Below are 26,813 nucleotides of genomic sequence, written 5' to 3'. Positions count from 1 at the left end.
TCTTGTGAGGCTTAGGTGTAGAAGTTGTTTCGTCCGACTAGTTATGCTTGGTTCTTTACCGAACAACGCCAAGCCGTGTGCAGCCTTGCTGCACTATTGAGTGGCTTGCAGCTTACCCTGTCTCGTGCATTGTCCTGCAGATCTGGCCCCAAGCATAACTTCCATGCTATTAGCGTCGCGCTCAGCAAATTGGATCTGCACCTTCTCGTGGTGTGGTGGTTCGACTTGAGCCTCATGAGGTGTAACATCTGCTCCTTCGCTCAGTAACTCCGATCAGCAAAACGATACAACAGAAGAGAGGAGCCGACACACACGACCTTACGAATGATGTTTCTTCATAGGGTACGATAGCTGCATTGCTGTGGAACGTGGTAGTGTTATTTCGGAGGGCTCAGATCGTGGCAAGATGGCGAGCAAATATCGCGAAGACACAAAGCAGTCGTTGGTCGCGAGACTGGCAGCAGTATCATTCAACGCTGAACCAACGTCTCGACATCGTCTGATCGTTGGTGTTGACTATGGCACAACGTATTCCGGTACGAGGATCGCAACGGAAGTGTGTAGACAGCAATGGCTGACAGCACACTAGGAGTAAGCTTTGCGACTACCGACAAGTCAAGCGCGGATGACATTAACGTCATCCGTACTTGGCCTGGTCGAGATGGTGAATGGAAGGTACCCACCAGGATAGCGTATGCCCAGGAGAACCAGGCCGATCAACTGACCGCAAACAAATGGGGGTTTGAAGTTGAGCCGCGCATGACCTCCTGCTCGTGGACGAAACTCTTGCTTGACGCGAAAGCCGATGAGCAGACGCACGATGATCCGAAGCTCCAGAATGCCGTGGACGAAGGCATGTTAAGACTACCTCCAGGATTGAGTGCACAGCAGGTGTGCAGCGATTTTCTCCGAGAAGTGCACAAGTATGTGACTGTCAGACTTAGCAGGCAGGTCACTGAAGAGGTCCTGAAGTCCACACCTATGGACATCTGGCTTACGATCCCTGCCGTCTGGACGGATGAGGCGAAGGATGCCACTCGTTCGGCTGCTCGCGCTGCAGGCTTTGGCAATCGCCCACACGATAGCATAAATATCATCAGCGAGCCAGAGGCCGCTGCGATCGCTGCCTTGAAAAAGTACACAGAGCCGCACTCGTTGATTCCTCCCAAAGTAAGCAAATCATATCGAGCTTGTCCTTGCCAATTCGCTGACGAGAATCTCCAGCAAGGCGAAAACGTGCTCGTGTGCGATTGCGGAGGCGGGACAGTGGACATCACCACATATAACATTGTCGACGTTAGTCCCAGGCTAGAGTTTGACGAGATCTGTGTTGGCGTCGGTGGGTTTGCCGGCTTCGTGGTCATCGTAGATGTTGCTGACGGTCCTCAGGCGGGAAGTGCGGTTCGACGTACATTGACCGAAATCTGCACCGTTTAATGCAGACACGATTTGGTAGAGCATTCGATGAGATAGAGATGCGCCGCAAGGGACCAGGAAGCCGCTTCATGGAGTCGTGGGAAAGAGTCAAGCGTTCTTTCGTGGAACCAGAAGATCATAGAGTCCGCGAGGTCGGCCCATTGCGCATGAAGAACGTCTCAAGCTCACAGTATTATGATGAGGACGAGTCAATGGTCCACTTGACATGGTGTGTATGCCTCCCGGCGCTCGTTCGGACCCGAGCTGACTCTGCTAGGCGAGATGTGCAAGCGCTCTTCACGCCGGTCGTGAATGAGATCTTGAGCTTGGTCATGAGCCAGAAGAAAGAATTGCAATACCAAGGCAGAGCGATCAACCGAATTATCCTGATCGGTGGCTTCGGCGATTCTGAGTATTTGTTCTCGAAACTGAAGTCATGGTGCGACAGGAATGGCTCTATACAATTGCTCTGTCCAGAGCACCCGCAAGCCGCCATTGTGCGAGGCGCCGCGATAAGGGGTCTAGAAGGATTTGGTGCGGGTCCCCGAAAACGGCGATGCAGAAGACATTACGGAGTGGCGACTGCTGCCATATTCCGAGATGGCGTAGATCCAGAAGCCAAAGCTGTGTTCAGCCAGTGGGATGGCCGGAAAAGGTGTTTGAACAGGATGCATTGGCTGATCAGAAAAGTACGGGAGATTGAATTCATGAATCAGAGCTCAGCTAACCATTTCCCAGGGAGAGGAGATCTTGCCCGATACCAAACGGCTTGTCAAAGTATTCATCTCCGTCACCGAGAGCCATGACTGGAAGACCACGGATAATCTCTGGACATGCTCGTTGAGCGAGCCACCAGAGTACAGCGACAACGATCGTAAGCTATCGGTTGATATGGAAGGTCCTTGCATAGCTGACCATATCTAGGAGTTGCCAAAATTGGCCGGATCGAGACGGACTTCTCCACTGTGAGTAAGTCATCGTTCGCCCACAAACGAGAGTTCCACCTTTTCCGGTCGAATAAGAAGATCTGGTGCGTCGAGTTCGAAATTGAAGTGTCGTTTGGTAGCGAGTCGGGTGTTCTCGAGTTCAGAACTTTGGCGGGTGGTCGCGTAGTTGGCACATCTTCAATTGCTTTTGAGTAGGATCCAACTCCGGCGGCTCCGACCCAGTCGTCCATACGCCAAATCCTGGACCAGTATCCATACTCAACACCTGCCAGAATATGGAACGCGTCTATAGGGAGGTCTATCGGTCTGATGGCGTTACCATGACTGTGGACTCCCATATTTCGCACGTCAGCACTCCTGGCGCTAGATAAGATGGAAGTGGTCCTACGAAAGCCTTCGCCGGTGTGGGGACATCACGGCGCACTGCGGGTCCCAAGCGTGTGCTGTTCTCATGAAGTACATGTTGAAGTCAATCTCTCATGTCGTACAGATTTAGTGTGTCGAACATAGATGAGAAGAAGGATTGTCTGAACCGAATTTATGCCGCTTTAGGCAGCATAATTATCATGCAGTGCCATTCGATAATAGCGGCTTAAAAGGGTGGTACATATTACTCAATACTCCGATCCCGGCTTAGAGGTATCTGTTCGGTCATTGACTTATACCTCACCCTCCTTCTTATAAGCGCAAGTGCAGGCACATTCACAAGTCCACCCATCATGGCCGAGACTTCTCGACTGGTCTGTGAGTCTGACCGTAGGTATGGCACCTCATCAGCCCGTGAACTACATGCAAAGCAAAAAGTACATGCAAACCAAGCTGAGCACGACGGCGAGGAAGTGCATGATCATGATATCGACACCGAGCGTCGTCTTCTTCGCAAAGTCGATATCCGACTCTGTTCGATAGCTGCCATACTATGCTCTTTGAACTTGCTCGACTCTGGGGTCATCAGCTCGGCGTCCGTCACGTCAATGATTTCTGATCTCGACCTGACTGGGAACAGATACTCTGTGAGTATTTTCATCTTCACACTCGCTAGCATCACTTTCCAGCTACCCTCGACGATAGCTATACGAATATTTGGCCCACGGAAATGGCTATCGTTTATTACAGTCTCTTTCGGTATCATCACCTTTGGCACAGCATTCGTTCACAATTGGAAGGAGATGATTGCTCTTCGAGTGCTTCTTGGCATTGCTATGTCTGGCATATACCCAGGACTGAGCTACCTCATCTCGACATGGTATCTGAGGAGCGAGCAGCAGACGCGATTCGCATACCTGCAAAGTGGACAAGTCATCATTCTGGCCACTGGCGGCATTGTCAACTTCGCCTTAAACAAGCTTGATGGCAGAGCTGGGCTGGCAGGATGGCGTTATATGTTCTCGGTACAGGGCCTCATCTCCATAATTATCGGCTCCATTACATACTTCTGGATGGTAGACTTCCCTGACAACGCTCACCATAGCCTGTGGTTTGTGACGGAAAAGGAGCAGGCACTTGCAGTCTCGCGCATTGAGAGTGACCGCAAAGATGCTCATGCCGAGCCGTTCTCTTGGCCAAACATTCTGGTCCACGCCAAGGACATCAAGGTCTACGGTTTTGCCTGCATGCTCTTCTGCCTCAACCTGGTGTCCACATCGCTCTCCTACTTTCTACCGATCATCCTGCAAAGCGGTATGGGTTTCAACGAGAGCGAGTCGATACTTCTGTCGGCCCCGCCTTACTACTATGCTGTCATCCCAGTGATCGTGTCCTCGATCGTAAGCGACCGATACAGACTCCGCGGACCAGTCATTGTCTTCAACTCTGTTTGCCTGATCCTGGGCTTCTGTATGCTAGGCTTTGTCGATCAGGTCACAGTACGCTATATCGGAGCTTTTCTCGCCACTGGTGCATACATATCGAATTGGAGTGCATTGACAACATACTATGCAAACAACATTGCAGGACAATGGAAGCGGGCGTTCACTGCCGCGGTCGTCACAGCCATGAATGGCGCCGGTGGTATTGCTGGTAGTTTCATTGTGCGCCAGAACGAGGCTCCTTGGTATCCTACGGCCGTCTGGACCAGTATCGGCAGCCACTTGCTGCTCATTGTGTTCATCTTGGCCTTCTCTGCATGGTTTGCTATTACCAATAAGCGCCAAAGAGACGGCAAAGCGCTCATTGAGGCTACCGAAGAATTTCGATACACTTTCTGAGAGCTTGCACAGGCACAAAGCCATAAGAGGGTATGGCGAGTATGTGCTTGGTGAAGAAGGCTACACCATCGTTTGCTATTCCTGCAGTTAGTGGCCTGGCTCGATATGTGTACTCCAACGTGGCACTTGGCTACCAAAGGACAATCTCATCACTCTGAGGACTTGTCAGCTCCACCATGACGCAGGATACACCTCAGACCAATCTTCTTGACGAACCAGACGACCAGATGGATGCAGATAGCCTCCAAGATGGCAATGAGAGGTCACCCACTCAATTACATGAGCGGGTTCCTGGTCAAGCTCGTCTCACCGACAGACACAACAATGTCCAGCAGCTACTCGACACTCTCAACACTAGAGCTACTCAGCTAGAAAACCAACATTATCCAGTGCGACGATCACATCCTCAGCCACCGACTCCAGTTTCACGTACCAACCATGTACCAACGATCAACCGGGTGGATGATATCGGTACCCTTCGAGTAGATGTATGGCCAGATGGTCATCGTACGATACAGCTTTCTGGTATCTACACCGATGACATGCGGTCTGGAGTTGTCAATCCACTCGATCGTGAGCAGCATAGCGTCACACGTGCCAGCCGTGATACGCAGCAGCAGGTCGAGCGTCCATCGATAGATCAAGCACATCCACACCTGTCTACTGATCGAGCCACGGTTCAACGTCTAAATCTACCTGCATCCACATCTGACCAACGACCCAGTTTCGCTCCGCGACAAGAGAAGGCTGTCAGATCATCACTGAAACCCGGGGATAGAACAACATCTGCATCGGTTTCGGGAGCTGAAGACTTTCGACGGCAGCTTCAGGAACTACTAGCCTCCAACGAAGCCACGGGACACAGAGACAGCACTCCGCCAGGCGTGGGTGCAGACCCCACTCCTGTGAAAGACCTCCAAGCCATGCCCAAGACCAAATTCGTTGGTGATAAGTCGTCGAAGAATGGTCGCGATACACCTAGTCAATACAACCAAGGTGACAAGGGCTCATCAGTCGTGAAATACGACGCCGACGCCTCCAATATCACAGTGGCGCCAAGGAAACGTGTGTCTACTGTGTCCTCGGCGCCCACTGCGCCCACGAACGGCCACAAACGACGACGGGAAAGTCTCGCACCAGCTCCACCCTCATCTAGCAACATCGCCAAAGCTCAGGACGGCCGCAAACCACGCCATGGGAGTTCAGTACCCGCTCCACCTTCAGCTAGCAGCATTGCCCGATCTCAGAAGACGAAGAAACCAGGCTATGACATACAGCAGGTGTCCATGGACCAGACCTATGACTTCATGGATGATGCCATCGCGCAAGGCGAAGCTGCAGCGCTCCTTAGTGACGGCCCACGTCGTCGTCACACGAGGAGCCACGGCGGCGATCTGATGTTGCCAATCAACAGCCAGCATATCAATGCTCTACTCAAAGGTCGAAGCACAAGTGTTTCGAATGCCAGTCACGAGCACGACGACGACGATGGAGACGTCAATGCTGGTACCGCAACGAAGCCCACAGTCAAGGCCAAAGGCAAGGGCAAACTCAAGGCTACTGCCAAAGCTCGTCCCCAACCTCCACCCGCACCGCAACGCGCGACTCCAAGCAAGTTCACACCGGTCAATCCCTTCCCAGGCCTAGCGAAGCCATCACAGAAACCAACACCTCCCGCTCCTTCCACCACACCAGGCATCAAACTGCCTTATCTCGAAGACAAACTTGGCAAGCTTGGGTACCGAGATCCCCCAGATTCGCGTAGTAGCAGCCATGACGACAGCGAAGTGGAGCGTGATGTTGAGCAGAGCGAACGTCGTGTGCAGTTTGAGGAGGAGGGGTTGATCAAGCGGAAGACGAAGGGGAGGCATGGGTTACATGCTGGTGGTCACGTTGGAGACGATAGGCCTGCTGTGGGCGTGAGGAGGAAAGCAGGAAGAGACGACGATGAGAATGGCGTTGGTGGAGGTGCTGAGAGCGTAGCGAGTGCTAAGAGAAAGAGGGAGGGTGCTGAGGACGAGATTGAGGATGACGAATATGTGGAGGAGGAAGGTGATCAGGAGGACGGCGAGAAAGGAGGAGATGATGAGATGAGCGAAGACGATGACAATGATGGTGACAGGAGCCCGCGCCGTGGGTCGCCTTCGAAGAGGGCCAGGACTGGTAAGAAGAGTTGACGGGACGTGTGGATGGAGAGGACAAAGGGTGAGCTGTATGCGTGGCTTTTGGTTGCTCAATCTCCACTTCCCTTCGTTCCGCTCGGCTGGCATGGCATGGGTGGGCGATGGAAAGGTATCTGTATCAGTAGTACGAAGCAATTGAGACCACGACATGTAACCCATCTGACAGAGAACTTTTGGCCAGTATACTACGGTACATATGCCATCTATATCTTTCTTGCTTTCAGACAGAGAAAACAGCCAAATCACATCAGATCAGCCGCCGCTCATCAACACACTACTTTCAATCAACCCTCAACACCCTCGCCCCTCTCCTCTTCCCCCCCTTCTTCCGCTTATTCCCCTTCCCAAACGCCCCAGCCTCCTGATGCGTCCTCCCCAAATTATCCAGATCCTTCACCTTATAGATCCGAATAATCCAATTCTCGCTCGTGAAGGCTTCTTCCAGGGTACTCAGTTCCGGCCCAGTGGCGGGGAGTTTGGAGCCGCGCACGCGGTCTTGGGCTTGGCCGGCCGGGAAGAGGGAGTTGTAGTTGTAATAGGACATTTTGTACATTAGCGAATTTTTCATGGTGGGCGTGGCTTCGTCGTCGACGCGGTATTCGCCACGGGCGGTGAAGAAGTCGCGCTCTTTTACTTCGTCGGGCCAGATTCCTGAGGATGTGAGTTAGTATCACGGGGTAAGCTTGAGGTGAGAGAGAGAGTGATGGTGATGCTTACCCTCAGCAATTCTGACCATCCACAAGAACTTGTTGATATCATCCCCACTATACCCCAGCAGTCCACCAAAGACAACAAGCACATAATCCACTTCATGCTGCCTCATAATCGGGTACGAGACCTCCTCCCTCGAACTCATCGCTTTCCCTACAGTAGCAATGTGGGTATTATTCCAGGTATTATTGTCAACGAGCGTCGGGCGGTCAGCCATCCCACCAATCTGATACCCGTAATCCCACCACGACATCACCTTGGCATCTTGCTTGGTGTTTTGGCGCAGCCAGTAGTAGGCTTCGCGGTAATCGTCGATGATATGTTGGCTTCCGTCTGGTAGGCGGGAGGCGAGGACGACGGAGGGAGAGCTGTAGGCGTTTGAGGTCACCCAGGTGCAGTGGAGGACGAAAAGGAGGAGGTAGGCTGTTACGGCGCCGGCGGTAAGCGATTTTGACAAGTAGCTGTAGATGCCGACCAGTGGTGCTTTGGTCGAGCGGAGGCTCTCGGGGATGGCGGAGTTGAGTTTGTCTTTGATGTTGGCTGAGCCGTTTGAGGATGCTGAGCCATTGGCCTTGGTGGCATCACCAGATGGTTCTGCAGGTGCTTCCGCCACGAGGAAAGTGTCCAGGATCTGACTCAATGCCATGGCGGCCGCAACACAGACAATTGGTGTAAGAGTCAACATCAAACGCACCATGACGCCCGCGAAGTAGCTGGACAACACGGCATAGATGACGACAAAGACCTGCTCATCGCGAAGGTTGCGGAAGCACATGTACACACCAGCCGGGAAGAGCCAGATGAGCATGTTTAGATCGAAGAAGAAAGCCGGCCAGGCGGTAGGCTGGTGCTCAGATACACTGGCGATGATGGGGATATGGATCTTGGCGTATCCTGTATCCCAGAGCGAGTAGAAGCGGCCAGACCATGGAGCGATAGTACCGGAGACAGTGAGGAGGACAAGGCCACCAAATGCCACACCGAAGACGATCAGGACCATGGCGCGGAGGAGTGTCTGGAACTGCTTGGAGGGGAGCTGTGCACGGATATACTCGGTGAAGCCGACCAGTTGGATGAGGCCGAAGATGCCTAGAAGTAGTTAGTTGAGCGTTTGTGAGAGGTATATATGCTTACTCACCCAACGCAGACATGTGATCACTACTCCTAATTGGCAAAAACCCCACAAAAGGAATCTGCATACTAGCCAATGTCCCTAACGCATACCAAGTCGTATAGCTGACATACAATCTCGGGCTGAACCTCCCCATGCAGATGAGCACGAAAGCGTGGAGAGGGATCAAGTTGGTGATGAAGACGTATCCTCCCCACGCACTGACCATGTAGCCGTAGAAGAGTGCTGTCAGACCACCCCACATCACACTGCCCACCTTGACTGCCTTGATCCAGAGGTAGAAGGTGAAGACGAGCAGGAAGATGGCAATGGCTTCGTTGTCGTAACTTCCCGCTACGGAGCGACTGATATATCCTGGTGTGATCCCCATGAAGCAGGCAGCGAGCAGACCTGCACTCGGGCTGTCACTCATTTCGGATGTGAGGAGGTATGTTGCAAAGGCTGTCAGACCGGAGAAGGCCGGGGCGAGCAGGACGCAGATGTTGCGGATATCGACGGGGAGGGTGAGGAAGCGGAGGAAGTGGTAGATGGCGCCGGAAGTCACCATGAGGCCTGGGTAGAGGGTGCCGCCCGTGACGCGGCCGAGGGGGTGCCATGTTCCTAGTCATCATGTAATCAGTGGGTGGACATAGGGACGTTGAACAGGAGGTGTATCACATACGGTCATCAAACCAATCCCAGAAGTTGTAGAAGCCGTGTTGGATCAGGTATTTGGTCGCGCGGAAGTTGAACCACGGGTCGACTGGTGTTCATGTTAGTCATGCCATACTATATCCCATCACGTGCTCTTCCACATCAATCTTGCATACACTCGTGGATGATACTCTCGAATCGGATGACGGAGAATAGTCGACTGGCCACCGCGGCTGCTGCAATAGTACACAGGATGATCAGGCGTAGGAGACCTCGAGTGTTGCGGCCCGTCTCGCCCTTGAAGAAGATGGACGTCGGGCTGTCCGAGTTGGTGGCGGTGACAGCCATTGTGGGAGGTTTAGTAGTTGTGACGATGCCGTCTCGCTCCTAGTAGAGTATTGTTACTGAAGCTCCACGTTGCTCTTTGGGGGGACAGCTATGTCTTGGCGCTCAATGTCCGTGCTCACTCCCGAGTGAAAGTTGCGGGCGATTGCGATGCTTCGAACTAATTGGCAGAGTAGAAGTGCCATCAGTGATTATCCTTCTATCATACCACTTCCGCCTTTATACTGCAACAGTCATCATCGTCTCATACACGAGCAGAGACAACGAAAGGACGCCACACTATCGATTACCCGGTGACTCGCAGAGGCGATAAGAGAACAGCAGGCACAGAAGGAGAGGAGGGATAGACAAGATGTACGCATACCATTTACCATTTACCATTTCATCGATGATAATGTGAATAGCTAACACGTGACAGGTTCGCCCTCAAACGCGTAGCCGTGCGCGCGCTATCACAGCAACCCTTGCGCCAACTCTCCACCTCCACCTTCCGACCCCAGACGACTCGCGTGCCTGTTTCATCCAAGCCCGCCATACTCAGATCTTTTCATCAGTCGAGATTATGGCTAGCGGAGGAGAAGGCTGGAGAGACGGCGACAACAGATGCGGCGACACAGCCTGGCTCAAGCTCAGCCGCCGTGGATGCCGTCTCAGAGGCTTCTGGCACCACCGCTGAACCTATCGACTCGCCCCACGACATCAACGCCCACGACTCGGGCCCAGCATTGAACACTTCCAGCAATGATGCCAATGCCATGCCCTCCGCCACTTCAGGCGTCGAAGCCTCAGAAATGCCGCGTGCTGAAGAGACTACCACACAGCAGCATTCAGAGTCGCAAGACGAGTCCCTAAAGGACAAAGCCCGCGACGCCGCATCTTCCGCAGCAGACACAGTCCAGGACGCCACCGCCTCCGCCGCAGCGTCAGCCCGCAGCGCCTTTGACCAAACCGCCTCCAAACTCCAAAGCAAATCCGCCGAATTCCCACCCCGAACTCCAGCACCTACCGCCGCATCATCCTCCACCAACTCAGCAACCAGCTTTCTCCGCTCCTCCGCTCCCAAGAACAAGATCCTCTACATCGGCAACCTCTTCTTCGAAGTCTCGGCCCAGCAACTCGAAGCAGAATTCGCTCGTTTCGGGACAGTAACCAATGCCCGAGTGGTCAGTGATCAGCGCGGTCTAAGCAAGGGTTTCGGCTACGTAGAGTTCTCGGATCAGTCAGGTGCAGATAAAGCGGTCAAGGAGTTGGATCAGAAGGTTTTCCAGGGGAGGCGCATGGCGGTACAGTACCATGTTCAGCGGGACAGACAGCAGGGACGCAATGATCGTCCGGCGGGCGGTATGGCGAGGGGTGGGGAGAGGTTTGATCGGCCGGCAAATCCGCCGAGTAAGACGTTGTTTATTGGAAACATGAGCTATCAGATGAGTGATCGGGATTTGAATGGTATGTTCCGGCACTCTGTCTTGAGATTCCAATCATGCTAATATGCTTGTCAGATCTTTTCCGTGAAATCAGGAATGTCCTCGATGTCCGAGTGGCGATTGATCGACGATCTGGTCAGCCGAGAGGTTTCGCTCATGCGGACTTCATTGATGTCGAGAGTGCGGAGAAGGCCAAGGAGTATTTGGAGAAGAAGGTCATCTATGGGCGCACGTTGAAGATTGATTATAGTGCGCAGAACAACAGTGGCATGAGGAGGGATGGTGGCGATGCGGAGTAAGCACTACTCGACGTGGAAGTGAGGAAAGCGTTACAAGTGCCGCTTCGTGAGTATCCAACGACGACGTGGCCTTCACTTTGGCATCCAGGGAACAGTGGAAGCACGGCCTTTGGCGAAAATGCGGGACAAGGATACATGGGCCGAGAACTGCCTTACCGGACCTGCCGACTGGAGGACGGGATCCCATCGCTCAGGGCGGAGACGGCGATTCTCAATCAGTCGGAGGATGAGAAGGGAGGTATTAGTCCTCGGTCGCTCCGGGGAATGCATATTGGAGGCGCATGATTGTATTTGATAATTCTGTAGCATAGATGTTTGGGTGGCGATGAACGCCATGTGAGGCAATGATGTACAGCAAACGATCTCTTCGCTCTGTGTCCCCGCTTCCGATTGAACCCTTTCTTCTTCGAAGCAACCAGTCTTTCGGTCAACATGTTGATATCCTCGTGGTCGCGTGTAAAGGGGAGTTGTCTGTATCCTAGCCGTGGAAAGTGGACCCCTACTCCACGAAGCATCATGTGAAGAGCCTCGGTCATTACATCAGCGACTCTCGAATCGTGTTCGGCTATTGCACTGCACATACGACACGTTCCCACGCCTCTACCTGAGCATCTCTTGTCATCTGTGCAGTCTCTCATACTATTATCGACAAACATGTCCTTCCTCGGCGGCCCAGAATGCTCCACCGGCAGCAACCCTCTCGCCCAATTCCAGAAACAAACCGGAGCCGACACATCCCTCCAACGTGACCGCCTCACCTCACGACCACAGCAGTACGGTGGCTTTCGAACACAACAGCAAGCTGGACCAGGCGATCAAGCCTTTCAGGATTTCCAGCAGCAGGGTCCTGGGTTTGCTGAGCAGTTGCCTGCTGATGCGGCGTATTTGGAGCAGTTGGAGCGGGAACATGCTCAGATCGTCGCTGCTGGTGGCGGAGGCGGAGGTGGCGGCGGTGGATGGGCTGGCGAGTTCGCCAAGCAGCCCATGGGTAATGGGTTCCAACCTGAGTTGTTCCAACAGCAGAGCCGGGAAGCGGGTTTCAGTCCCCAAGACTTTGCCAATTTCCGGTCTCACCAGCAGGGTCCTATCCAGCGGGATACGCAGAGTCCGCTAGCGCAGCAAAACTCGATGTATCAACGTCCGCCTATGTACGGCTCTACTTTCGGCGGTGGTGGCGGTGGATTCGGCATGCAGAGGCCGATGATGTTTCAACAGAACCAGTCTATGTTTAATCAAGGTGCTCAGCAGCAGCAACAGTATGAGGGGAAAGGGAAGGGGAGGGTTCAGGAGCTGAGCGATACGGATTGGGAGAAGCAGTTTGAGGAGTTGAGTACGCAGGACAAAGAGCAGGATCTGGATCAACTTGATACGGAGGCTGAGGAGGCGATTGAGGCGGAACTGAACCAGATGGATAGGTAAGTTTGATCCTTCCTCTCCTGACTTCTCGCATCCGAGCACGCGGTAATCGTTGTTTCTGTTCTGGCAGCGGCTTCGGCAATTTCGAGGACATCTGGAAGACTTATCAGGCAGAGACTAACGCGGCCAGGGATATGCTCGCCGATGACGAACTGGGCCATATGGGCGATTACGATGAATGGAAAGATTTCGACGGCCTCGGGCATGACTTTGACGGGATGAGGACGTTTACCTCGCAGGGCCCGGAACTAGGGAACTATTTGTTTGAGGAGAATAATTTGTTTGAGAACACACCGAATGCTTTCGAGGAAGGAATGAAGATCATGCGTGAAGGTGGGAATCTGAGCTTAGCGGCTCTGGCGTTCGAGGCGGCGGTGAAGAGGGAGCCGGAGTTTGCGGAGGCATGGGTCGCTCTTGGCGGTGCGCAGGCGCAGAATGAGAAGGAGTCGCCTGCTATTCGGGCTATGGAGCAAGCGCTCAAGATCGACCCGAATAATCTTGATGCGCTTATGGGGTTGAGTGTGAGCTATACGAATGAGGGGTATGATACTCTTGCCTACCGGACGTTGGAGAGGTGGGTTGGAGTCAAGTACCCTCAACTTGGTGTTACGCCACGCGGTCTTGGGGATGAGGGAGAGATGGAAGAGGAGATTGGATTCACGGACCGCCATATTCTGCATGAGAAGGTCACGAATTTGTTTCTCGAAGCGGCACAGATGAATCCTGATGGCGCGGAGTTGGATGTAGATGTCCAGGTTGGGTTGGGCGTGCTGTTTTATGGCAGTGAGGATTATGATAAGGCGGTTGATTGCTTTACCGCTGCCTTGAACAGCGCACACCATGGTACATTGAAGCGGGAAGGGGAGGAGCATCTCCTTTGGAATCGACTGGGTGCTACTTTGGCGAACAGTGGGAGGAGTGAGGAGGCTATTGGGGCTTATTCAAGGGCTTTGGACCTCCGGGCTAATTTCGTGAGGGCGAGGTATAACCTGGGAGTGTCCTGCATCAATTTGGGCGTCCTGGAACAAGCGGCCGGACATCTACTCGGTGCACTTTCTATGCATCGTGTCCTGGAGCGCGAGGGTCGAGATAAGGCGGCGGAGTTGCTCAAAGATGGCAGTGGTAATAACGTGGACGATCGCGCCGTGGAAGATCTGCTTCAGCAAAACCAGAGCACAAACCTCTACGATACCCTTCGCCGTGTCTTTACTCAGATGTCGAGGCGGGATCTGGCAGAGGGTGTGGGGCCGGATATGAATCTTGATGCGTTGAGAGGGGAGTTTGATTTCTAACAGATGTCGACGAGCGAACCTCTGGTGCTCGGTGAGATGTCTGCTCTCCGTCCTTCCGGAATGCAGGAAGACTAGTCTGTCGATCGTGATTCGCAGGCTTCCGCAACGAGTAGGCAGGATAGAGGCGCACCGCCCGACACGGCAGCTTTGGACCATGGCGAGCAAGTGGCATCGAACTCATTAGGTCGCCAGCCCGACGTCACGATTGAGGGAATTAATGCCTCTGGAAACTCCAACGGCCGGGAGCAAGGACTCCCTGAAATGACTGAGGCGTTACGCTCGGCTCACGACGAACCGGCGAGGGTCATTGGTCGGATGACGGAGGAAGGGCACTTTATTTTGTTCGATGAGCGTGACCGTGTCAGGAGTGAGAAAGTTCAGCTGTTGCCCGGGGCCGACGACGAAGCGGCGAGAGTCATTGCTCGGATGAGGCACGATGGATACACTATGTCGTTTGATCCGCAGCGTGTACGTTCCGGCAGTGAGACGACGGCCTCGAAGAACGACTCGAGGTCTGATGGCTCTGGTCAACGCCGTGGGATTACGACCTATGCTTCGGGCGGAGAATGGCCATGATTGGTTGTGGGAGGAGGCGGATGGGCATTGGTCGACGCTCCCTAGACTGAGTCGTGAGGCTCGTAATTTTGACGAGAGAATGAAATTGTTGCGGTGACGAATCTCTACTCTATCTGAAAGAGCCCGCTTCTGTAGTGATACATGCATTGGGCGTTGATAGATGTATGCAGAACTATGGCACAGGAGAGACACACTTGCAGTCAGCGCCATGGTGATCTCATCGACCAAGTGGAAGCACCGATCCATCAAGGTATCTTTGGAGCGTCATGCTCGGTGATGCAGCTAACCATGTCTACAGCTGTGCTTCTCTGTGCTGGGAGGCGAACGCAATACCCAGCGGTGCAAATTATGCTATCCATCCGATACATATCGGACATCCAGCAGTCTCAATGCGATCCGACTGATGACTGCAAGGGAGAAGCTGTTGAGCGGAGTGAGTTGACAGAGCGGCAGTTCACAAGACTATGAGTATTCTGGTCCCGTGTACTTCCGACACATTGCCGATAGTGTTTGGTAGTCTAGGAGAGTGTCTTAGGTATTTGCTAAAGTACCCGGTTCGTCTGCGTAGCGATCTAGTCAAAGCACGAGGCCATCGGCTCAGTTTGGCGGGGAAGAAATGGACAATGTAAGCCAGACTCGTGCATGACAGGATGGACGAAAAGAGTGTTAGGCAGTTGTAGAGGTTACATACACCTGCTAGAAAAGAATGTCGCGACTTCCTCCAAAGATTCAGTACCTGTTCGTCCTGCAAACCCATCACTTCTCGCCCAAGTACTCACTCCACCGCTTGCCATTCTCCGTCCTCACCACACTTTCCATCGAGCATCTGACATTTAACCAGAGACCTTCATGTTGGCGGATCCAGTGCCGCTGAAAGCCTCGACAGCCATGACCTGGTAGTTGAAGTTGGAAGCGGCGAAACCGCTCTTCTTCCACGCATTGAAGTGGTTGCCCTACAGATCGATGGTCAGCCCATGTGTACACAGTCAGTGCCTGTCATGGAGATTGTCTTACCATGGTGACAGTGCCGGAAGAGCGCTTGCTGGCGCGCACAGAGAAGTACTGGCCGAAGGTGTTGGTGCCCTTGATGGAGGGTTGGTTGACCTGGGTGTGCTTGCAGATCTTGTAGCTGGAGCCGTCGGAGGTGACGCTGCCCACGTTTTGGGAGCCAGAGACGGAGCAAGGGTCGTAGGAGTAGTTCTCCACGACGTAGTACTCGGTCAAGGGGCTGTTCAACCAGCCTGCGAATATGTTAGTGACAGCCGATCGAGAGCATGAGTGAGGGTCCGAACCGTAAACGGCGAGGTAGGACCCCGAGTTGGTGCTGTAGCTACCGCTGAAGGTGATGGATCTGGCGGAGCCAGTGGTCCAGCCGAGACCGACAACGAAGTCACCGGGGTTATTCCAGCTGCACGAGAAGGTGCCGGCGCCCTGGTTGTACTTGCTGCAATCGGGAGTCAGCAATTGTTGGGCAAAGTCGTTAAGGGCAGCATACTAGTTGGCCTTGTTACCATTGTAGTTTTGGACGTAGTTGAGAGAAGCACGCTTCTCAAGGTTGATGAGCTCCGCAGGCTCCTCGACAGTCTCGACTGGGAGAGGGCTGGCGGCAGCGAGGCCAACGAGGGCAAGAAGAGCAGCGGTGAACTTCATGGTTGCTGTTTTGAAAGGAAGGACAGTGAGACAAGCCTGTGTTTGTGTGATGAAGTAGAATGAATGTGATGATGAACTGGAGCAAATGTGAAAGAGAGATGTTGTTATATACCTCTTGGTTCGTATCAAGATCCAGCGGGCTACGGCCCATCTCTACAAGGTTGATTCAGGCTATCATGGTGATACCCGAGTGCCTGTCTACCACAGATTGATGAAGTTGCGACTTCACCCAGATGAAGGATATCGTTGCCAAGAGGGCGATATAGGTGCCCAGCGGTTACGAGACGACGGGGATAGTGTCCGAAGACTCGTGAACAGTACCGCATCTCCACTTTGATAGCCTGAGACCCAGCAGTACAACGAGCATGTTTCACCTATGTAAAGATGTGGCCCAGGTGTCGTCCGGGTCTGCCTATTCCACGCCTGTGATCCTGGCGTAGATGACCGGTGGCGTTTGATTTCTTGCTTGTGTATGAGGCCACTTCAATGTAAATCAACAGTCTGTCTTGAGCATAGCGTGGTGGGATTTGTGAGGTGCCTCAAGCTGAAACGCTTGATGAAGCGAAGTCAACTTCGATTCAATGGCTCGTCTTGGCTCCCTTGGCAAGTCGGTGCTCCTTCGGCCGGAACACGATCGTTGTTTTGCTTTAAGCCGGCCAGATGACCATCGCTATAGCGGTAAAAGTATGCTCATCAACTTCATGGCCAGATCAGGAGCCCCGGGATGAAAAGTTGGAGCTATAGAGTCTAGACACGACGCACGGCCGAAGGATTGTACCTGCAGGACAAGCTCCACCGCCAAGACTATGCTTGTTTGGCCAACATTGCATTCGTACTCTCGGTGCCGCAAGAGATTGCGAGCATGATCTCGGCACCACTCGTCGCGGACTGGTATTCACAATGGCCCCTGCAATAGCTTCACAATTCAACACAACAACGAAATAGCTGCCTAGGGGTTGTTTTCAAGCTTCTCAATTACTTCATCACCTTCTAGTCACACGACAATGTTCAAGTTGCGATGGTACACTGTTCCACTCAATATATCGGAACTTTAATCCTGCTATAGCCTGGGTATCACAAACGACCATATATTGGCTGACAGAAAACCGATCACCCGCGCGACTCCTCAATCCATTTCTACTCAGCGTCATGACCATGCCCTCGCATGCTCAGTGTCAACGCTTCCTGGAGATCCTCGTCGTCCTCGTTCCTGATCGGTCCGGCGACGGTCTTGCTCCGATGCTGCAGCTCAAGCAGACTCTGTTTCTTTATATACTCAAGCACGATCTCCTCTTCCGTCCGCTCCTGGGCTGTCTTCTCTGCCGGCCTTGCTCGTTGTCTCGCCTCGAACTCTGTCTGCGTCATGCCTTCAAGGTGCCCTGGATCGTACGCGGGTAATTGACCAGTGCTTGCTGATAATGCATCTGGCGCTCCTATGCTCTCCGTGACCTTCTCCGATCTCCTTACTGCTTGATCGAATTCGTCGTCTTCCTGATCGTTAAGCGCCATGTCTGAGTTTGAGTCCCAATCGCTATCGCTTACTCTTTGTTCAGTTGTCCGCTGACTTTGCTGTGAAGATTGCATAGCCTGAACGCTTACTACTGGGGAGCCTTGAGCTGTGTCAACGCTAGCTGTAGTGTGCTGCGAAGCCTCCAACTCGTGAAGCGGGCTGTCTTGGCTTCCGCCCAATGGCTCAGGTTCGTATCCGTCGGGAGATTGAAGACCTGTAGATTTTTTTGCAGGGACTGGCCTTCGGCGTGCTGTCCGAGGTGCGTCCGGGTGAGACTCAAGCTCTGTGATAGATTTCTCGGGCGTACTAGAAGGTGTCGTATTCGGGACCAGTCTTCGTATGGTCTCATTGATCTCCGCGGCAGCCAGCGACTGGTTGGAGGACCGCCGGCTATCTATCTCAACTATAACGCCCTGACCATCGCTTGTTGATGTCTCTGAGCTAGTGGTCGGTGCAAAACTTGAAGTACGTTCGCTACCCTGACGAGACTCTTTGCCTTTTTTGCCTTGGCTTTGGTGGACTTCCAGGATATCTCGCATATGCTCTTCGTGCCGGCGGCCTTTTTTCAGATATTTCTGTATCAACTTCCATCGCTCGATGACATCTTCCTTTTCATCGTCGGAGCTTTGTATCCATTCTTCATATCCTTGAGTGGTTCTGGAAGCGATGATGTAATTGTGCGCATTACTACCGAATTGTTTTTGGACCTCCTTCTGGATACCTTTCATCGTGTGTCCGAGCAGACCGAGCTGGAATGTTGTCAGCATAATCTCAGTCAGGCTCCCGTATGCTGCGCTTACCATGCCAGCGCCTGGCTTAGCGATGATCCCACCCACTCCTCTACCTACGCCCTTAGCGAAGCCAAGAGCGCCTTCCTTCTTAGCGCCTTGCCATGGTTGAGTCACCATACCAGTCACTCCATCGTACCATCCGTAGCCAAATTCTTTCATGGCAGCTTGGCCGCCGGACTTAAGGTCGTATACCCGGTATTGTGGACGCACAGTATCGCCCAACATCTTCGGCGCGTTGTGGAAGCCTTTGGTTATACTGACCGAGAGGTCCATGGGTGATAGCAAGAGAGCTTTTGCGAAACGACCAGCACCTTTGCTGCCATGGGGAGTGCCTTTGCTTAGCATATCGTATTCCTTACCTACGCTTGACTTTTCTTGCTTCACAGGTTGACTTGAGCTTGATTCGCTTGATCCGAGGTTCTTTGATCTCGTACTAACGGTCTCATCAGACAAGACCGAGGACTTAGAGAGACTGCGCTGACTCTCAAGGCGTTGAAAAGAACTGTGAGCATCCAGGCTTGACTGAGCCGGAGATACCGGGGAATGCGTCATGGCGTCCTGGCTTGAGCCAGAAGTAGGGGGTTGTACTGACTCCTGCGACGGTGCGCGGCTCGTACGACTTGGCTGTCGCACAGCTTTGTATGTCTCCGTAGGAGTCTCCATGAGGCCCATAAACATCGACGCGAATGCTGAAGTTGCGGCAGTGAAGCCTCCAGATACCGGATCCCAGGGTCCTTCGTCCGTGGTATATTCTTGCGCACGGAAAAGCTTTAGGTCCCGAAAGTCCAGAAGTCCGGCATTAGCCAGTGTGCATGCGGCGAAAGCGCTTAGTCTCATGTTGGTACGTCTGATGCGCCACGCAGCTGCTCGTAATGGCGCAAGGGTACAGCGGATGCGGTCGACTTCCAAATACTGATGGAAAGACTGGGCGCCAATCTCACTTCCTCGCTCTGTCGCGATATTGTTGGCCATCGATTTGGCACGCTCTAACGTTTCTGGCTGCAGGCAGAAATTGATGGCATCAGCTAGGTTTCGTGATGTCAGCCTTCTGTGTGGGATTGGTTCCGGGCCAGCTCCTGCCCGCGCGACCATCGAACCCCAGAATGGCTGGTCTCCGAAAAAAGGCACGACTATTGTCGGACGGCCTGCTGTAATACCAGCGGCAGTAGTTCCTGCGCCACCATGGTGTACTACGCACGAAACGTGCTTGAACAGCCAGTCATGTGGTACGTCATCCACCATGAAGACGTTGCTAGAAACATGGTCGCCACCTAAACCACTCCAGCCACGCGAAAGCAGAAGCCGTTGACCAGAACTCTTGATGGCCTCGAGGATGATGTTCGTCATTGCTTTAGCATCATCTAGTACAATGCTTCCGAATCCAATGTACACAGGTGCTGGACCTGCATCAAGAAAGGCTTGGAGATCAGGTGGGGGAGTATATGAAGGGGCAGTCAAATTGAAGAACCCCGAGATGGTGATATGAGAGCCCCAGTCTGTAGGCTTTGGTATGAGAGCCGGAGACCAGCAATAAGTATGAGGTATCCTTAGGCGCTGGAGCATCCCGGGACCCCATACCATGCTAACAGGCTCTAGCCCGAGACACCTGATCCGAAATCGATTGATGATATCGCCGAGACCTTGCCAGGAGAGGAGTTCGATCATGGCGTAGCTTATGTAATTCACCATCTGGGGATCGGCATTCGAAGACTGGATGTTGGCAAGAGGGTGAGAAAATGCTTGGGTCGGAGAGTACGGCATTGTGAACATGATGTGTAGCGGGATGCCGAGCTTCTCTGCGCAATGGATGTGTGCGAAGCTCGGCGGATTAGCGATGATGCAGTCGGCCACGAATGGTCGTGCTTGAGTTGTGGCGGAGTCATCATTGTCTTGGGACTCTCCTAGTTCATTGCCAGCTTTGTAGCACGATCGCCAGCAGCCTTGGATGTACTCTGCTATGTCTCGTCTTCGCCGTCCAACGTCACCGCTTGCCATGGTCTTGAAGCCCGGCATTAGTCCAGGGTTCTTGACCATGAAAGCCATTAGTTGTGAAGGGTCGCCACCGATGCTGAAGAACTCCAGATCGTGCTCCTCCACGAACTTTTTGAACGTTGGATGAGTTGCAAGACGTACTCGGTGGCCGTAGGTGTTCTTCAAGACCTTGCCAAGCGCAATGAAGGGCTGGACATCTCCACGTGAGCCTACGACTTGGATGACTATGTTAAGTGGAGGAGGTGGTGGGATGCCTTCCAAACCTCCTAGAGATGGATGGATATATGGCGCTGGAGCCGGGCTATCAAGGTCGACTTTCAGCTGTTGGCGTAGAGCAGGAGTGAACACCTGAGATAGACGGCGGTTTAACTGGTTGACACGAATATTCACCCGGCCATCGTCGGTTACATGGGCCATGGTACCCATGCCATTCTTCTCGCTCCTAATCTCGCCATAGATGTCGCCGTATGCTGGAGGAGGTAGCTCGTCATCGTTACCCTCTGGGGTGACCAGATCGGTTGTTGACAGAGATGGATCCTGTGATATGAGTGGTTCGGGCTCCAGTCCAGCAGGAGTAGTGCGCTGCAGGCGCTGAGCCATTGTTATTCAATGGCAAGCCGCTGTATCAAGCTAGAATCGAGTTTCGTTTTGGAGAAAGGAGTCCTCTGCGGATGGTGTTTGCGTGAGTGGTAGTGACCGCGAACTGTAAGCAAGGGGGGTCCTCAATGGCAGGCAATCCAATGCCAGATGGGACTACACGTGAAGTTATGGCATCCTTCATGTACTTTGGCTGAAAGCGAGGCAGCAGAATTGAGCACCAAGGCAGCGACTTTCGCACTTGACTGCGCCGAAATAATGCGTACCGTAATACAGTGCGGTATACCATCAGCTTTCGTGTCTCACATCTGCTTCGCCTGCATACAGTGGTGGCTTAGCCTACAGCATTATGTACAAGCGCAGGAGGGACATCATCTATTCGTGCAGATCTGGTGCGCGGTGACGCGCTTTTCTGTCGGCTTTGCACGGCTTCAACATGATGGCCATGCGTCGATCTCGTGGACAAAGAACAAGTTCTACAGTCATGCAAATAGACTCTCTGGCGGGTCCGCTCCACTGCATCGAGCTTTCAATTATCTCAATATTCGGAGGTGGTGAGAAAGCGAAAGATCGAAAAGGTATGAAAACGGGATTCCAGAATGCCAAGCAATGTCCGAATGTTCGAGCCATCCAGGATTGCCTTGAGCATCAGCGAAGTCTCTTCCTACAAGCTTTTTTGGCAACACATAACCGGCATGGGACATATATCATCCACGTGGTAGGACGGAATGAGATGCGAGAACGTACGACAGACGGCTAGCTCAACGCAATTCAGTACCAACAATGGCGCTCGCACTACTTGATCGGCTACTACTCCGTTCTTCTTTACCTGTCAACGCAGACCAAACGTTTTGTGAGACCAGACTACCATCGAATCTATCCTCCGTCAGTAGTAATACCGATGGAAGCCCATTGCTAACATCTCTGCCTAGTATCATCTCCGCAATGGCCTCTCCACAGGACAAACAATATCCCGTCCCATAGCCGTTGAAGCCTGCTCCAATCCATTCACCCTTACCAGGTCGTCCTGTGACCAGCTTAGGCAAGCTGCCAATCAGTGGCAGTCCATCTCGCACAAATCCCATAATGCCAGACCACATGTCTTTTACAATCGGACTTTTGGCGCCAACGAAGTGTCTCGGCAGAACATCCAGAATCTTCTCGGCAGATATGGGATTGATCTTACTATCGTCGCTACTAATGATAACTTCAGGACGGTCGTACTCTCCACCAAGCATCATATAGCCGGAGTCGGGGTCCTGGGTCAGATAGTACAGTCCTGGATCGACAGCCTCTGTCTCTGGGTCCTGGTACGGACTAGCATCGAAGGACCAAGATCGGTGTGCGCCGAGGTTGGGCACTGAGTTACCGAGCTCTTGAGCGCTCATTGTTCCTCGCACAGGGAACAGCTTGCCACGGAGACTTGGCAGCAGATGCGATGTATACCCATTTGTGCAGTACACAACATGAGTCGTTTTGATACTACCTCGTGGTGTGCCTACGGTATACCTGTAGAGTTGCCCATCGTACTTCAGTTCGCTGACTTGCTGTGCGGGTGTGTGCGTCTCGATGAAGAGGCGATCGCCATACGTACTGCATAGATTACTCCAGATTCCTGTCCACAGCCGGTACGGCCACGCAGCTGCAGCTCGACCGATTGCAAGACCGGCGACGTTTTGCATACCACACTTAGTTCTGGCTTCCTCCGGATCAACCAAGCGGAACGGATTTTGGTGATCTGCTGGCATGTGCTCGTTCCACAGGTTAAGAACAGTCTTGATGTGGTCGAACTTCTCTTGGTCCCTGAAAGCCAGCACCTTTTCTGTTCGGCGGATCTTGGAATCCACGACCAACCCATCATACTCCGCGGCAGCTTCGAACGTCTTGTCAATGTTGCGCTCGCTGAACAAGGCAAGCTCAACTGCGGTTTCAACACCAAAGCCGGACACCAGCTCATCGAAACTTGAGAAGCAAGGCGAGATGATGTGGCCGCCATTGCGCGATGAGGCCCCGCTCGCAAGTCCCCGGGCTTCCAGTACCGTCACTCGAATTTCGTGATCGCTCTGCAGTAGGGTCTTGGCTACACTGCAACCAGTGATACCAGATCCGATGATCAAGACATCAGTGTCCTCGGGAAGTTGTGGCGATGACAGGTTCGCAAGCGGATGTAGAGGTATCTGCCAGTGCGGTGTTGTTGGATCCTTGACTGGTAGACCTGGATCTCTGTCCATGGCAGACATGTTGACTGGCGGCCTCAGGTTCTGGCGATGGCGAAGATGGAGAAGTAGTCGGGTTCACTTAGACGACGCAATCTGATGCTCGCATCTGCTCTGAGAATGCTTCTGCATATATTTTGAGCTGAAAGTGGTCCAATGCCACCGACAGCATGAAAGTCGGAAGACGGGATGCATTTGTAGACTGTTCTCAGAGTCAAGCCATGAAGCACGCCGTCGTCGTCAATCCCACATGGCTGAGTCGTGGTCCTTATCGTAGCCCGACATAGCCAAGGCTGTACTAGTGCTCGACATGGTATGCGTATGCGCGCTTGGGCCTGGAAACCTGGGAAAGGTGGAGAGGGTTGGGTTATCGTGAGCTTATGCCCCGCCCAAGTGTCTCTGAAACGACTCGCTATCTACGGCAAAGCAACGGCCGAGCTTGTGGCTGATAACATGTCGCGCTAACTAGCGGTTATTCCACGAGGTGGTCACGGCTGACGAGGTTCAAGAAGTCGCTCACATCGACGCTCGTCGCAAGGATACTTCCTGCAAACATTTCCATACCTAGCAAATCTACACCTCGTTGTGGTTTCCCTCGTTCGAAACAGTCCTGGCTCATCTTCCAAGATCTTGATAGAAGAGGGAGACAATGGCTTCAACACGACCGCCACCAGGCACCGTGCTTCTAGAAGATCGTGAGTCGTTCCGCGATGTATTCTCCGTTGACATACTGACCGTACCACGTAGTCGAGCATGATAAGCTAGTGTTGCAGCCACGCCCATCAGAAGATCCAGAGCAGCCACTGAATTGGTCGGTACTGCGCAAGACAATCAACTTCAGCATTGTTTGTTTCTATGCCTTGATGGCATTCGTAATGTAAGGCAAAAAGTCCTGGACATCGGCATTATTCTTCTGACATGAACACAGCCTCGACATCGGCACTGTTGTCTGGGGACCAATGAACGAGGAGCTCGGTATCTCTTTCACGAACCTGAGTTACAGCTTCGCAGCGAATTGTGCCGGTCTCGCCGTCGGCTGCTTTCTCCTTGTTCCCCTCTCCATCAAGATCGGACGCCGACCAGTATACATCATCAGTACCCTAGCACTGTTCCTGTCTGCGATCTGGATGGCGAAGACGTACACCGTTGGCGACAACATCGGCAACAATATTACCAGCGGAATCTTCGGTGCTATTAGCGAAAGCATCGTGCAGATGACAATTGCAGATCTTTTCTTCGTTCATCAGCGAGCGCGCATGAATGCCATCTACGTAATCATGGTCGACATTGGTACTTTTCTTGCCCCAGTCGCTGCTGGCTACTGCTCAAACTCGCAAGGCTGGCGCTGGATCAACTGGTGGACGGCAATATTCTTCGGTGTCCTTCTGCTGGCTATGATCTTCGCATATGAGGAGACGAAGTACACTGTCTCCGTTCGTTCTACTGCATCACCTGTCAGGTCGCCACAGGAGATGAAAGCTGTTCTGGAGTCGAAGGACAAAGATGCAAAAGACTTACGCCCCACCATCAGTAGTACGGAGAGCGTTGATCCAGGCACCAACCCATTCCAGAAGAAGAACGTCAGACAACGCTTTGCTCTCGTCACCCTGACGCCAGGTGGATCACGGTCCTTTCTTGCACTGATTTGGGACTTTATCGTCTTGCTCAAGTTCCCCGCTGTGGCATACACAGCGCTGATGTGGGGCGCCACATTGGTCAGTCGTGTCTTTTACCATTCATGAGCATTCCTGCTGACGCTCTTCAGACCTGGTTCTCTGTCATCCTCAATACACTGTCCATATACTTTGTGGCCCCGCCTTACAACTTCAGCGCTGCCGGGATTGGTCTTCTCAACCTTCCTCCGTTCATTGGTGGTCTGATCGCTATCGTCCCTTGTGCCTATAACGACTACATCATCATCTGGCTCGCGAAGCGTAACGGCGGCGTCTTTGAGCCTGAGATGAGACTTTGGCTTGCCTTACTTGGTGTGGTTGTTGGTCCAGCTGGTCTTTGTTTGTTCGGCTTGTCGTTGGCCCAGGTACAGCTCACGTCTTACCGCTCTTTTGATCAGAGACTAATCTTGACTAGGGCATGCACTGGATCGTTCCATGCATCGGGTCGGCGTTCTATGGCGCAGGCCTAAGTATTATAGGTACAACATCTTTGACATATCTGCAGGACAGCTATGCTGAGGTGAGCAGTCCTTCTTTCGGTATCCTGAGTGATGGCTGATGTGCGATTTCAGGTGATTGGTGATGCTCTCGTGCCAGTGACGTTTGTTCGCAATGCCCTTGCTACTATGGTGGTTTTTGCCCTGACGCCTTGGATCAACACTATGGGGTTGTACAATATGTTCGTCTGCGCAACATGCCTTGCCTTTGCACTGTATGCGCTCACGGTCCCCATGCTGATATGGGGCAAGACTTGGCGAGTGCAGACCGCGGCGGCGTATGCTAGGCACATCGAGCGGAGCGGCAATCACGCTTCCATCTCGTAGCATAAGCAGTGTTGTTTTAGTGCGTATCAATCTACAAAACTCTTACTCCCGACGTCCAAGTCTGCATTTTGCGACTTAGGGTTAGTATTTGTATAACCGTATACTATATTTCCGTTAAACTCGCAAAACGTAGATATAGCTCTATAGCTTTCGTAGCTAGTAGAACTATTAGAGACCTTCTATACTTTTTACTCTATCCTAACTAATATAAGGCCTAGAAGGTAATATCTAGAACGTTATATCCTCGCCTAAAGTAGTAAAGCGTAGTATTATAGATACTATTATAATAATTAGTAGGGTAAGCAAGTAGATAGAAAGATAGGAGTAGAGGCTTCCGCTCCTATAACTAATATAACTAATACTCCTTTAATTAGTTAGATTAGATACTACTAACTATTATAAACACGTATATAGGATTAGGTATAGTTTTGCCGCTAGCGGCCTATATCCTATAAAGGCGGGAATAGCGGCTATACGCCTTATCCCTAACTTAGTAGGAATCTACGATCGTATAAGGGATTACCTTATTACTAGGTAAATAAGTAATTAGGGTTGTAAACACTCTAGTAACTACGATCTAGTTACGACTACGGGGGGTAATCGCGACTATTATACGAATCTCCTATATATATAGAATAGACGTTTCTTATATAGGTAGTTTATATTTAACCTAAGTTACTAACCCGCTAAAAGGTTAAACCTTAGAGTAGTTATCTACGCGACCTATCGCTTAGAACTTACTCGTCTAATAAGCTCTAAACCCTATATACCGTAGGTATATATAAGGTGTCGTACTATATCTATAGTATCCTATACGTAACCGTAGGGGGACCGTAGGCTATCTATAGTTAACCTAGGTTACGTAATATATTCCGGCCCCCTATAGGGGGTCCGTAGGGTGTCTAATCCGGATACCTAATAGAATATATTAGCTCCCGTATTAAGCGAGGGGGCTAAGGAGAGGAGATAGAGGAAAAGG

At 52.4% G+C, this 26,813-nt stretch overlaps 10 protein-coding genes across 10 annotated transcripts; 6 read left to right on the top strand and 4 right to left on the bottom strand.

The window, feature by feature from the left end:
* Positions 1-406: 406 nt before the first annotated feature.
* LTS14_010453 (uncharacterized protein) lies at positions 407-2,558 on the top strand (the record flags this gene model as incomplete). The annotated part of the gene is made up of 7 exons (XM_064843129.1): positions 407-536; positions 590-1,170; positions 1,225-1,339; positions 1,390-1,645; positions 1,694-2,105; positions 2,155-2,290; positions 2,341-2,558. The coding sequence occupies 7 exons, from the start codon at positions 407-409 to the stop codon at positions 2,556-2,558; spliced, it is 1,848 nt and encodes a 615-aa protein (XP_064689248.1).
* Positions 2,559-3,082: 524 nt separating this feature from the next.
* LTS14_010452 (uncharacterized protein) lies at positions 3,083-4,570 on the top strand (the record flags this gene model as incomplete). Its single annotated transcript, XM_064843128.1, has 1 exon — positions 3,083-4,570. The coding sequence occupies one exon, from the start codon at positions 3,083-3,085 to the stop codon at positions 4,568-4,570; it is 1,488 nt and encodes a 495-aa protein (XP_064689247.1).
* A 176-nt stretch (positions 4,571-4,746) lies between these two features.
* Positions 4,747-6,747, top strand: LTS14_010451 (uncharacterized protein; the record flags this gene model as incomplete). Its single annotated transcript, XM_064843127.1, has 1 exon — positions 4,747-6,747. The coding sequence occupies one exon, from the start codon at positions 4,747-4,749 to the stop codon at positions 6,745-6,747; it is 2,001 nt and encodes a 666-aa protein (XP_064689246.1).
* A 286-nt stretch (positions 6,748-7,033) lies between these two features.
* Positions 7,034-9,577, bottom strand: STT3 (oligosaccharyl transferase stt3 subunit; the record flags this gene model as incomplete). Its single annotated transcript, XM_064843126.1, has 5 exons — positions 7,034-7,404; positions 7,471-8,553; positions 8,603-9,196; positions 9,258-9,338; positions 9,406-9,577. The coding sequence occupies 5 exons, from the start codon at positions 9,575-9,577 to the stop codon at positions 7,034-7,036; spliced, it is 2,301 nt and encodes a 766-aa protein (XP_064689245.1).
* Positions 9,578-9,667: 90 nt separating this feature from the next.
* Positions 9,668-11,297, top strand: LTS14_010449 (uncharacterized protein; the record flags this gene model as incomplete). The annotated part of the gene is made up of 3 exons (XM_064843125.1): positions 9,668-9,684; positions 9,993-11,020; positions 11,074-11,297. The coding sequence occupies 3 exons, from the start codon at positions 9,668-9,670 to the stop codon at positions 11,295-11,297; spliced, it is 1,269 nt and encodes a 422-aa protein (XP_064689244.1).
* A 654-nt stretch (positions 11,298-11,951) lies between these two features.
* On the top strand, positions 11,952-14,005 carry PEX5 (Peroxisomal membrane signal receptor PTS1; the record flags this gene model as incomplete). The annotated part of the gene is made up of 2 exons (XM_064843124.1): positions 11,952-12,712; positions 12,784-14,005. The coding sequence occupies 2 exons, from the start codon at positions 11,952-11,954 to the stop codon at positions 14,003-14,005; spliced, it is 1,983 nt and encodes a 660-aa protein (XP_064689243.1).
* A 1,409-nt stretch (positions 14,006-15,414) lies between these two features.
* On the bottom strand, positions 15,415-16,231 carry LTS14_010447 (uncharacterized protein; the record flags this gene model as incomplete). Its single annotated transcript, XM_064843123.1, has 4 exons — positions 15,415-15,534; positions 15,596-15,822; positions 15,874-16,025; positions 16,077-16,231. The coding sequence occupies 4 exons, from the start codon at positions 16,229-16,231 to the stop codon at positions 15,415-15,417; spliced, it is 654 nt and encodes a 217-aa protein (XP_064689242.1).
* A 1,137-nt stretch (positions 16,232-17,368) lies between these two features.
* Positions 17,369-21,124, bottom strand: LTS14_010446 (uncharacterized protein; the record flags this gene model as incomplete). Its single annotated transcript, XM_064843122.1, has 2 exons — positions 17,369-18,490; positions 18,542-21,124. The coding sequence occupies 2 exons, from the start codon at positions 21,122-21,124 to the stop codon at positions 17,369-17,371; spliced, it is 3,705 nt and encodes a 1,234-aa protein (XP_064689241.1).
* A 758-nt stretch (positions 21,125-21,882) lies between these two features.
* On the bottom strand, positions 21,883-23,361 carry LTS14_010445 (uncharacterized protein; the record flags this gene model as incomplete). Its single annotated transcript, XM_064843121.1, has 1 exon — positions 21,883-23,361. The coding sequence occupies one exon, from the start codon at positions 23,359-23,361 to the stop codon at positions 21,883-21,885; it is 1,479 nt and encodes a 492-aa protein (XP_064689240.1).
* A 625-nt stretch (positions 23,362-23,986) lies between these two features.
* LTS14_010444 (uncharacterized protein) lies at positions 23,987-25,834 on the top strand (the record flags this gene model as incomplete). The annotated part of the gene is made up of 6 exons (XM_064843120.1): positions 23,987-24,032; positions 24,085-24,214; positions 24,266-25,052; positions 25,103-25,375; positions 25,426-25,530; positions 25,583-25,834. 6 exons carry the CDS (start codon positions 23,987-23,989, stop codon positions 25,832-25,834), a joined length of 1,593 nt encoding a protein of 530 aa, XP_064689239.1.
* Between the last annotated feature and the right edge of the window lie 979 nt (positions 25,835-26,813).

Source organism: Recurvomyces mirabilis (genome assembly GCF_035927965.1).
Source record: "Recurvomyces mirabilis strain CCFEE 5264 chromosome Unknown scaffold_43, whole genome shotgun sequence".
Lineage (NCBI taxonomy): Eukaryota > Fungi > Ascomycota > Dothideomycetes > Mycosphaerellales > Teratosphaeriaceae > Recurvomyces > Recurvomyces mirabilis.
This window is presented reverse-complemented; position numbering and strand designations above follow the sequence as displayed.